Here is a 12911-nt window from a genome sequence, read left to right on the forward strand (position 1 = left end):
TGTCAGTTGCACAATTAACTGGAGAAAGTGAACATCGTTTACCCTGTCCAGACGCAAGTTATAGGGAATGAGATGCGCCTATAAATGGTATGAATATCCAAATTATCGACGTGGAACAGCAATACGAGGTTATGTCTCTGGTGCGATTGCAATTCCAACCTTGTAAAACACTAACAAGATTGAACCCCAACAGTACATATCTATGTTAAGGAAGCCTAAACAACAACCTCTATTATTACATTAATTTTTCGTGATTATGGCGTCATATATGTTCCCCTGCGCCTGCCGTGGCCATTAATATTACACGGAAGGAGATATTTTAAATCGAAAGCATTAACTGTCCCATGGAGTGCCGCCGGCGTTGTTTGTGACCGCGAAAAACGGGCAACTAAAGAGAGTGTGTGCTCGCTCGGCAGCTCCTCCTTCCCCCCTCTTGGGTTACGTGTCAGGTGTAACCGGAGTCAGCACCTCCTAGTTGAGAAGGCCGTGCCGCTCCGAGTGCTTACGTCACAATGTCGGAGAAGGAAGGCCATGGCGCAACTACGTGTGAAAATATCTTGCATCGACGTGAATATAGCATCGCCACTAATATATATTTTAAAAGAGCAGTCTTGTACAGTTTAATATATATATAATAAAAACGTAATATACAACGCGCTACCATGGTTGAAAGTACCCATTTTATATTTATGATTATCACCGTAACCGCGGGACTACGTGCAGTCCCGCATCTTATCACACTTTTCGAATGAACCGGTCCGGTACGACATTTTCTTCTCTCGTACGGGTTTCGATTCTGGTAAATTTACGTTGTGTGCGAGCTGCTGACTGTCTAAAAAGGAACGCTGAGACTTTCGGAACGGAAGGGAACCGAAAAAAATCCTGTCATCGCCGCAGGGAGCGCACACAGCAAGAAATGGGTCGACAACGTTAAGCCTCCCACACTGCTGCCTCTGATCTTGTGGGTGGTTCTTTTGATCCTTCTTCCCGTCAATTTTCTGTCGTTTCCCGCAGTCTCGGGTAGTTTTCTTGTGTTCGCTGGATACTAAGACATTTACGTGGATTCGCGGAACATGTCCTGCTATGGTTTGAGTGACATGTGTGGCGACTAGTCAACGATGACACTGGTCGATTATGGATAGACCTCTCTCTCTCTCGATAGAAAGAGACTGCTTGGAGTTCGTCTTCAAATGTTTTCGTGCCAGATATTGAGGGACATATGTATACGATCGACGGGTGAGAAAGAACCTATTTTCGGGCTTTCTTGGTCATGTAGGATGCAAGTAAAGTGCTGCAGTCGTTTTTTTTAATCTCGTGATAGAATGGCATTTCGTTCTTCGCCGTTATCCGTGTGCGGTTGCGTCGACATTTGTAAATATGCGTGGTAATATTCTAAATTTCATTGCAAGTTGAATAACAAGTTTGTGTGATTATACAAAGTGCGTTGCGTGTGCTTATGTGTTTATTTATACTAATGTTATTTTATTGTCATTACCACGTTTTTACTAGAATCTTAACTGTATTAAGGGTATAATATTATTCTATACAAAGTAAGTTGTATTTTGTTTAAATGCAGCTCGAGTTTATAGGAAGAAGTAAATTAGTTGACTGTAAATAGTAAGTTTAGTACCCCTGCCACACGGAAAAGTTACTATATTTTCATTAAATGATACTGGATTTAATCAGCTCGCAGTCTTGAGCTATTTTACGAGCGTCGCATGCTGATTTGTCGACCCAATGATGTCATTCAATTGAAATTACATTACTTTTGCCATGTGCCCGGGGTATGATGCAAGAATCCAGTGACTGCACGCGATAACATCGCTTACATGATCGTAAGCAACCCTTGTCTAGCCGTGTCCACGCTGACTACGCGTCTACCTAATCTTTAACTGTTATTTGTTTTGCTGTGTCCAACCACTGCGTGTCTCGCCAATTTGTCGAAATATTTCTCTTTAATATGTAAATTCCTACAGCAATAATTGCGTGACTCAATGTTTATGACCTAAAACAATCACATTTTTCTGTAGACGTCTTTTACGCATACCTCGTGCCATTTTGTACCGATTATTTAGAGGTGTAATATTTTGCCCGTTTAATAAAATGTTTTCTAACCCCATTGCTATGTGCAGCTTTCATTTCAGCTAATAAGGCACGCGTATGTGACTAAAAGCGCGTTACGACGGTCGATCCACACGCGTTGCCTTCGCTTTGACGCGTGCCCTTGATGGCCTTCCTTTGCGACGTCACGAGAAGAGCGCTACGGCCTACTCTTCTAGGAGGTGTTGCCGGAGTGCGCCATTAAAGAGGGAGAAAGTGGTGCGCGCGCGGCAGCCGCGTCAGGCGTGTTGGTCAGGCGTGGCCGAACCGGAGGGGGGGGGGGGGGCGGGGGGCGGGGGGGGGGGGGTGATCTGGAAATTTTTGTTCCTAGGCGGAACGCCGCACTCCCTGCCCCGGCACTTCGGCCGCCTCTGCTCCTCTCGGCGCGCCGAGAATGCTTTCACATTCACAACTCATAAGAAGTGCTACGGTGTCCTTGGAATTTTGTCGTCCCCAGTGCCGTCTGATGACCGCTACCGGGCAGTAGCGGTTCAGCCACCCTGGTGTCCCTTTCGGGGTTGAGAGAGGAAGTGCCACGACTCTGAATTTTAAATATGGACATTAATTGGTCGGACTGCGAACAGTGAGTGTGCTCGCTCACCACCCCCCCGCCCCCCCCCCCCCGCCCCCCTTGGTGCCGGTGCTGTTGATGGGACGCGGGGCCTTGGGCTCTTCTCTCTGTCTTGAGCGGCGTGGTGGTGAAGCGGCCGGACGGTTCTTGGGCCGCGGTCTCGGTGATCCGGTTGAATGCGTGATGGGCCACGGAGGCACGTCTCGGTCAGGTTCGGTGAGCCCATCTCGGTCAGGATCGCGTCGGTGGGTGGGACGCTTCCGTCAGGTTCGGTGGCACGGCTCGGTGAGGATCGGTAAGCCCGGTCTCGGTCAGCTCCGCGTCAATCGGTGGGACGCTGCGCAGTACTCACCCCCGTCTTTCTGGTCAGCCCCTGTCTTTGTCTTTGTCTATCCGCCAACGAGATCTTTTCGTGGTTCGGTCCACCTCTCTACTCCCGCGCGCCCCTTCCAAGGCGCTTGTTTTTCCCCGACCGCCCACAGTGGCTCCCCCGACCAGCCCCCCTTCTTCCCCAACGGCGGGCCTTCCTCTTCACCAAAACACCACCAAGCTCACAAAGAAAAACTCTCTCCTCCTCGATGATGCACCCTCGTACTGTTCCCGTCCCTTCGGCCAGCAGCTCATATCCCGACTTCTCGGCGCCTCCGCAGCTGGCGGGCCCCCATCGTCTTCCCCGACACAGACAAAAGGGCACCGGACAAATCTTTCCATTCGAAGCCCGAAGGGCAAGCACCTGTTTCTCGGGTTCGGCTCAAAAGTCCCGTCGGCGGCGCCCTGACCTCTCACCGCACACCGTACTTCACAGCCGTTTCCAAAGTTCTAAAATATTTATCCTAGAAAAACACACTGCATGCCACACATGTGTCCCTTGTATTTGTTCGGTGTGTGCCACTAGCATTACTCAGGGATATACAACTGGGTTACTAAAATTGAGAATCTATTATATATTTTATATAGCGACAGAGTTAGTTAATTTCTATCACAACAAGATTGATGACAAACCCGAACTAGAATGACTGCAAAAAATATTTGTTGCACCTCAGAAAACGCCATTAGGTCACAAAGTGCTCGGCTCCAGCAGCATTGTTGCGTGGTGGTTTGACATTATCAATCAACACATGTTCTGATTTACTTGGACTATACTTGCGTGATTCTGTGAAAACGTCAGCATTTGATACTGAGTACTTAAGAAACACAAAAAGAATAAATACAAAGAGGACAAGAACACAGACGAGTACGTACGTACTCGTCTGTGTTCTTGTTCTCTTTGTATTTATTGTTTCTCTGTTTTTTAAAGTCTCTACCAATACGCTCCTTACGTTTCAATCGGAGTAAATAGTTTGAAAGTGCAGAAAAATTAACACTGTAATCTTATTTTTAAAATTTCACAGCGGAATTAATACTTCAGGTCAAGCACGTTTGGGCGGTCGGGCGCTTGTTTCACGTTATATAAGATTAAATTAATTAAACTCCAACCCAATTTTATTGTCCGACTGGTTTCTTTAACAAAACAAAAATTGCAGCTGTATTTTGATTTATCGATGAAGCTGCCATATGCAGAATGGCGTTTTATAAGGACCGCACCGGGCGCTGGCATCGAGTGTCGGCCTTCCTGGCACGCGCTGCCACATCTTTTCAGAACGCTCTCGCATCCTCCTCTTCAACCTCCCGCTTTTTATGCCGTGAAACACATAAACACGTGCAAGGGAGCGCCGCGCGAGGAAACTCATGACGTGTTGAAATGACATGGGTCGAAAACGCACAATTTGTTTGCGGCGCTGGTGTTTAGAAACTGGCGAACTCCTTTCATTGAGCCACGCAACGCCCACGACGTACCCGAGAAATTGATTCCATGAGAAGGCAGTTCTGCATTAACAAACCTAAAGGCTTATAGCGATCAGGAGTGCTTTTGTAATATTCTCCATCCGTCAACCGCAGTTTTTACGTTTTTTTCTTTTACGCTGACTTGTCAAGTTTTGATGCACATTGTCTTTTTGTTGGCGAAACACAAAAGTATTATAGTCCTACCTTGTTAACAAAGCACCATTGCCAGCGTGTCCTGATGTGTGAGAATCCAGGAGGCCAACCTAGACGGTCCATGCTCCAGAGGTGACACGGTACTCCTCCCCGATACGTCTTAAAAATAACAAATAGTAGGTGCTAAAAAGCTCGTTTTCATCAACATTACTCTGACTATTATTTTTAGAATATCGTGAAAGAGATATAATATGGCTTAGAGGAAGCAGAAATAGTGAAATACGTTGAGAAAATGAAAACCGGTTTGTAGATTTGGTCACTCCATGCCAATTAAGGAGAGTTCATGCATGGGTAGTAATTTAATTGCGGTAATTTAAGGTAATCTCATCAAACGTAACCTGCATTGTAATATATACATAGTGTAAGCCTTAGTGATAGTAAATACTGAAATGAATTAATTACTCCTAAAATTTCTATCTCGCGGTTAAGTTGATTCAATAAAGCAAATGACTGAAAACAAAGCATCAGATACGGCTTTATTTTGTGTTTCTGACAGTGCATGAAATGTGGATTGGCTGATTATGGCTGGGCATCGAAGGTACTGATGAGCAACAATTAAAGCCACAGCACGCACAGTGGCGGCCTTAGTAGATATCCTACCTCAAACACGAGAGAACTGCATGTTGAGGTGAAGGCAGAAACAAAATCAGAAACAAAATCAGACAAATGAACCTGTAGGTCGATTATCTTACAATAAGGGAAGTCGACAAATTCCCGAACAATATTGTGTGGAACACTATACTGGGGACAGAACAGCACACAAAAGGACGAGGATGGAGGAAAGGAACATGCACAGCACACAAACGCTTTTTGTGCACTGTTCTGTTCACCATGTCATCATGCCAACTCGCCCAACTTACAACAGTTCTGGAACACTAAATATCTTCTTACATGCCGTCTCAAATATAACTTGTGAGTTTCGTTTCGTAAATTGAGAACCTACTTGCGGAGTGTGGCACAGTTATAGTGTACCATCGATTGCTGGTTCTTAAGACTGAAAGATGGTGTAGTTGGTAAATCCTTAGATGAAAGCTCTGAACAAAGAGGGACGAAATAGACAAAGACGTGGCGCACTCAAAACTGAAGGTTTATTGAAAAACATACTATTAATACCGCCTATCTGGCTACTTGGGTGTAAAAAATATTCCTGTCTTTCAGGTGCACTGATAGCATACTAACACACGTTCTCTCTCGTTGCTTTCTACCGCAAAATTCTTCGTATATTTCTCCGGCGGTTTTGTCTACATAACTCTTGAGAATCCTTCGTGTGATAAACAATGTACTCATTGAGAGCGCAATGTTAGACGTTAAATTTCGCGACCATCGCTGCGATATGCAATAACCTAAAAAAACGCTGATGTGGTGTTGTGCCGACTGTTCTGCGCAGTGGAAATTTATAAATTTATAAATCACGTTTGTTTCAATTTTTGCCGAGATTGCACGGCATTGCTTAGTGGAAAACAAAATGTTGAAATAACAGACTGGTGTCGTTCTAACATCTCGGCCTCCTATCGTGTAACACGAATTTGGTAAATCGATAACGCCCCAATCGAGATAAATGTAAAATTCAATTAATTCAATTTAATTATAATAATAATTCAATTTAATTATAATAATAATAAATGTGGAATAGAATAAGAATTTATGTCTAATTGAAAAAAAAGAACATAATAAGCACAGCATTTAAATGTCGTCTAAACAAGCTACACCTTTTGAGGCACATGTAGCAGGATAATAAGGAACACAAAGGAAGTACTATTTCGAACGTAAGTATAGGAAGACATTGTGTAACCCGCGGTTCGCCACCTAGACATGAGATGGCGGCACTTGTGCCGGGATTAGCGAAAGCGCGCTCGCTGCGCAAACCCAGCGGGAGAGAAGAACAGACTCGCTTGGGGGCAGCGGCCAAGGTCGGACGTGCAACATGCCGTTATATTAACAATAAACTCAGTTATTTTACCCAAAACGTCAACGGAGTTAACAATTGTGTATATTTTACTGATAAGTTTTGAGTTTGTCAGTTACAATATATTTCTTCTTTTTGTTTTGCTCCGTTACTCTGGTTTCTTCCGAGGTTTATCTTGATCACCACTGGTAATGCAGAGAAGATTTTTGTGAAAAGGCGCCTCCTCGCTCGCGCCTCGGTTTCCTTTCACTGTAGCGACGTTGGACAGATGACAATAAAAAAATCAGGTGATCACGTAACCTTATGTCACGTGGCCACATCATCTGACGCTATAAGTACTCCAACCTTCCTTCACGGTGTGAGTAGTGTTGTTTAGGCTTCCCCAGATATTCATCGCGAGACTGTGAAGTACGGAGTTCCCCAGATTTTACTTAAGTTATCGGGGGGATCACGAGGTTAAAGGGTTTCAGAACCCTTATTACGTAATGGATTATTGTAATGAATGGTTTTCTTGAGTAGTAATTATAGTTGCCAATAACTTTCTTCTGTGTGGAGTAACCGGAATTTTAATTTCACCTCAAAAGTATGCTACTGCTTCAACTGTTAACGACCGGGTCACCTTGCCCGCTCATGCCAGAGTCCAACCCTTCGACACCAAAAAAACCCTCCACCGCGCCCGACGGGGCAAGGCCCCGCATAGTCTGCGAAACCCCTCTTGCCACAGCATCGCCAATTACATCCCTCTATGTCGATCTCTCTGTCAACCTCCATAGAGTCTCAGAGACTATCGACGCCATCATAGACACGGGAGCTGGAGTGAGCGTCCTTGAGGCTCACTTGTTGAGATCCGCCAGCGATATTTCACTAACGGCTGGCTGTGGAGATGTTTGACTGCTGTCGGCAAACGGTGACCGCATTCCCTATGTGGGACACACTGAATTGACCAACAAAGCTTTTGGGAGAAAGGTCACACTTCCTTTCTTTATTGTGGAAAACTGAAGTACACCAGCCATTTTCGGGTTTGACTGGTCTGCAGCAGTAGAGCTTCAGGTCTCGTTTGAACCCAGTCGCGCAGCCTTCTCAACACCTCAAGAACACAAGCCCTGCAACCTGTCGATGGACACATCCTTTCTGAATCGCCGCGACAAAACTGAGCCAGACATTAAATAAAGTTGAGTGCTTTTGTACTACTACTGCTGTGCACTGCTTTGAGTGGTGAATTGTGTCCGAGCACTTTCGAATACCATACGGCAGGCTTCAGAAACCTATGTGAAGTTTCTGCGTTCTTTATTGACTTGGCATATCACATGTAAACCATCCAGGTTTCTGGTAGTTGCCGCGAGGGGCATAACAGTTTCGAAGTCTTCGAAACTGCTTCGAAACTGTAATTCAGAAAAATCAGCGTTCAGGAGATTTCATAGTCGAATCTGTTCTGCACCCCCAGTCTGGAGCAGAATTTGCAACGCTCAGAAGACTGGTCTCTTCGCACCGAGGCGCCTTGGACTTTGTTACTAACTTGGCCTGTAGTGAGGTTTACCTCAAGCGAGGTAAAAGTTGAGGGGTGGCTTTTGACGTGTCAACCTAAACCGTGGTTGCCACGGTTGTAAGTTCACCTGTGTTAACCAGCTCAGATAAATGCAAAGGCTATTATGACAATATCCCGGACGGGTTTTAACTTCGGACCAAATCTATTTGAAATGCAGAAGCATCCATTCAAACATTAAAAAAGTTTTTCATCTCTCGCCTTTACGAAAGATGAGTTAGCATGTAGACCGATAGTCTGCCACACCATCGACACCGGCGAACATATTCAAATACACCACCACCCTCGACGAGTATCCATGTCTGAACGAAAGGAGATCAACTCTCAAGTCGTCGACATGCTTCAAAGAGGCGTTGTGGCACCATCTAACAGGCCATGGTCATAGCCCGTTGTGCTTGTAAGAAAACAAAAAGGCTCGACAAGGTTCTGCGTGAGTTACAGGAAGCTGAACCGTACCACCGAACCTGATATGTACTCCCTACCCCGACTTGATAACGATCTTGACCGTCTCCGTGGATCTCACTACATCACGACTTTGGACTTCCTATCGGGGTGCTGGCAAGTTGAACTTCACGCGGATGACGCAGAAAAGTCGGCTTTTGCGAATCCTGACGGTCTGTTTCCGTTTACCGTTCGGGTTGTGTAACGCGCCGGCAACCTTTCAACGTTTCATGGACATAATCCTGGGCTATCTGAAGTGGACTATGGCCTTACTCTATCTTGACGACATAATCGTGTAAGCAAACAATTTCGACGAACATCAACATCGTCTAGGGCTTGTTTGAGATGCCCTATCAAACGCTGAACTTCGTCTAGAGCCATCGAAGTGTCTCTTAGGATACGGCAAAGTGACCTACACCGGCCATGTTTTCAGCAAGGATGTATTCGGTCAGACCCGGCGAAGCTGTCGACACTTCCTAACCTGCCTATACCCACCAACATCAAATAACTAAAAAGCTTTCTAGGCTTCGCATCTTATTTTCGCCGATTTGTTCGCAACTCCTCTCCCTGGGCTGCAGCCTTGGACAGCCTCCTGAGAAAGGACACAAAAAGTGGAAATGGGGAACAGACGAGGTTGCCCCTTTTGCGGATCACAAGAAAGCTCTTTCAGAACCACTTACGCTAGCACATTTCGTGGACGACGCACCTACATTGCTCCACACAGATGCCAGCGGAGAAGGGTTAGGTGCGGTTCTTCTACAACGAGGCGAGGATAATGGCGACCGTCCCGTCTCCTACGCAAGCAGGAAGTTAAGTGAACCTGAAAGTCGGTGCCACTCTTCCGAACTCGGATGCGTCGCGGTGGTGTGGGCTGTTGAAAAGTTTCGCCCTTACCTGTACGGCAGAGCATTGACAGTGGTCACATACAATTCGGCCCTGCAGTGGCTCCTTTTAAAAGGTGACATCACGCCAAAACTTGTTCGATGGGCCATGAAGCTTGAAGAGTAAGATTTTGCAATTGTCCGCCGAGGCGGGAAACACCACCAAGGCGTCGATTTCCTTTCGCGCAATCCTGTACCTTAGGCACCCGCGGTTTCAATGCTAACTTTATTCGAACTGCGCGCAGAACAGTCAGCGGACGTGGAGGCATCGGGTCTAATCAATGATCTCAGAAACACAGGAAAGGACTCCTCTCTACTGAACGGACGACGTCTGGGAAATCTACGAGTTCACGATCAGTTGCGTGACGGGATCCTTTGCCATCGATCACGACGGTCAGATTCGTGGCTACCTGTTGTGGCCAAAGCTTTATGTTGCGGCATTATGGTTATGTGCCATGACGCCTCAACAGCAGGTCATCTCGGGCAACATCGAACATTTAAAAAGATCGCAAGAAGGTTCTGGTGTCCTCATGTCAAAGAGGATGCTCGATGTTGTCTCCTCTTGCACAATATGTCAAATGCGAAAAACACCGCCGCACCGTATGAAACTGGAGCTTGCGGGCATCTTCTAGCTCCCATTCCCTCAGACCCTGTCCCCGGATGAATATGACACTTCAATACTTCGCTTTCAGCAAAAGGGTTTATTCACTCACTCATTGCCTTGGGGGGGTTCCGGGATCAGGGGACGGTCATCAGCGAGGCTGGGAAAGAGTTCGCTGCCACAGCAGCCTCTCCGAGTCCCAGCGGTGGTCGTCCCCACCGCGTCACGGGGACGTCGTCGTCCAGGTTCGCTGTCCGGTCCGTTTGTCGAGTCCGCCACTCGACGTAGTGCCCGCACTTTCCCCGCGCCTGTGTCCGTCTCCCGCCAAATCCCGCGCCAGCGTCTTCGTCTCCTGTCACCGCTGCATGCTGTCTCCGTGTCCACCGTTCGAGAGCGCTGCCGTCCAAGAGAGGGCCTTCCTTTGTCTCTGTTCCCCTTTTTATATCCTCGCCCCCCACCGATCACGTGCCCACCAAGACCCGTCTACGTGTACACGCACGCCCCCGCCACGGTCCCCGCACGACCCCCGAGCGGGGATTACGGTGACGCTCCTCTGTCCACGGATCCGGGTCAGTAGGAATGTTCGGCACTAGCAGGGCGCGGGCAGAACAGGCGAAGGGGCAGGGGAAATGCGGGAAAGACGGGACTCCAGGGTGGGGCGGCCGGACGGGTCCCCACACCTCCCCTCCCTCAAGGCTCGGACTCCGGGGTGCTTGAGGTTGCGTGGTCCCCAGGACCTTTGGCAGGGAACTCGCTCGGCTGAATGTCACCGATGACGACGAGCACCCTCGATGATGATGATGATGCTGGCATCAAACCAGGCAGGTCAGCGGTGAACGTTCATTCACTGGGAAGGTCGTGACCGACGGAGCACGGTCCACGAACTGGTCCGGAGCACCACAGCTCATAACACGGACGGGCACTCAGGCACACAAAACACGCCGGCTTTTAAAGTTCGCTTCCGTCCCTAATGTAACAGACAGCGAATCGCGCAAAAACAAATACCGGCATGCTATACCAGACAGCGCGACAAGACCAAAATCTTTCGATCGTTGGACATGCTATGAAATAAAAACAAAACTCTTTCAATACTAACGGGCAGGCAATTATCAAGAACGTCACGCTACACTTTCAAGAGGTCCCTAAGAGGAAATCTATTCCTGAACTAGAAAGCGTGAGCACTCATTGTATACTCAAATCGTACATACGCCCCCTATACAACATTTGCTCCTATCAAACTCAACCGCATTCTTTTAAAACAGTAAGCAATCTACCAGAGCGTCAGAACCGCACACCTCTGACAACATTATTAATCTCCAACACATTCGCGAAGAACGTACAAAACCTCAAGAACTAACAATAACCTCCCGTAAAACAGAAACGGCCACAAATCCTGTCTTGTTCGCGATGTGCGACTCGGAAGGAACACACTGTCAACAGTAGCAATTAACCAAGACAGGCACCCATGCACTCGGCGTTCGCGACACCCGAGCTACAAACACGCTACTGCCAAGCTACGCAGCACACCTTCATCAGAAGGGGTAATCACCTTACTGAGAGGCCCTTGTTCCGTGGTACCGGCCACTTACACCAGTGCGAAGGGAACAGTACCTGGATCGTGCGAACAGCAGATCTCATTGGACAGCCTATTTACACGGCCATGTCCGTAAAGTCTGGGCATGTACCAGACGTTACCGCTTCACCGCTCGGAGGTAACCACCCAACAGGAGCGACGAGCGCGTAACGGCGGTCCGCACCGAACACCGCACGGGCTCGACAACCGCGATAAGCGCATCGACGCACGTTAGAGTTCTCCCCCGGCCAAACCCCGACACCGCATAACTAAAAAGTCTTCCAGCTGATGTCAAGGCCGGCCGGGATCGAGCAATAAAGGTACGCCGTCAACGCGTCTCGCGACTCTTCAACGTTCTCGAATCGAGCAACGTGTCCACATACAAACGCAGTAGGTTACGCACAAAGCTCGCCCCCAGCCAAGTCAACACGCCGCATGACTGAAAAATCTTCTTGCGACTGTGAGGACAGGCAGGGTTCGAACAATGTAAGCATCCTACACGCGCACCTCTCAACTTCCGTGCAACGAGCGCGATACCGGAATGCCAAATAATCTAACCGGCCGGTCTTGGAAATGGACGAGCTAATAAACTATATTTGCTCTGCATAAACAGTTTCCGCAGCGTCGAAGTGTCTACCGCATTTACCGCCGCATTCCAACACCCGCTACCCATTTATGCAAAAACTGCAGTTTGTACAGCGACGGGCTGACCCAACGCACAACAGTTCTAAGCCGCCGACGGCCATGCCGCTGCCATAATTTCTAGGCTTCCCGGGCACGTAACCGCCGATGTGAACCGTACGTTTTCCCGGGCCAACCAGGCATCTGTACAGGATAAAACTATGAGCAACTCGTCACATCCTCCCAAGACCGCCACACCCCTCGTGCAGCTCTTCACTGCACGAGCACAGCTCTTTTTCCACCTAGCTGGCTTTTCTGCTCTAAATTTATAATTTCACTCTAGTCCAGGTCTCTGCACGACCAATTCCGCTCTCTACACCCTCGCGTCCCAACGCGAACCAATGCACGGCCGAAAACCGTACTGTCTCCGGCGGCAGCGCAAAGCGCGCGCTAGCCGCCGCTCCTCCGGAGACGGAGAAAGCGAAATTAAAGAGTAACTCCCACCGCGAGGCTCAACCTTAGATATGGCGGTGTGAGGATCCGGAACCTACTGTGCGCACAATTAAACGGGATCAACCTCACGACTCTACAACCAGAAACGCACAGGTCATGCCCATCGCGTCAGACTAAACTCCAC

General features: G+C 48.0%; 1 protein-coding gene across 1 annotated transcript in view; it reads right to left on the minus strand.

Moving 5' to 3' along the window:
• Positions 1–12911, minus strand: part of LOC120845946 — a 106339-nt gene that overhangs the window by 36913 nt on the left and 56515 nt on the right. Inside the window, exon 9 of the mRNA XM_040217509.1 lies at positions 4700–4807. Coding sequence (XP_040073443.1) covers positions 4700–4807 — 108 coding nt within the window. The remainder of the gene's footprint in view (positions 1–4699; positions 4808–12911) is intronic.

Source organism: Ixodes scapularis, unplaced genomic scaffold (genome assembly GCF_016920785.2).
Source record: "Ixodes scapularis isolate PalLabHiFi unplaced genomic scaffold, ASM1692078v2 PGA_scaffold0__279_contigs__length_252992795, whole genome shotgun sequence".
Lineage (NCBI taxonomy): Eukaryota > Metazoa > Arthropoda > Arachnida > Ixodida > Ixodidae > Ixodes > Ixodes scapularis.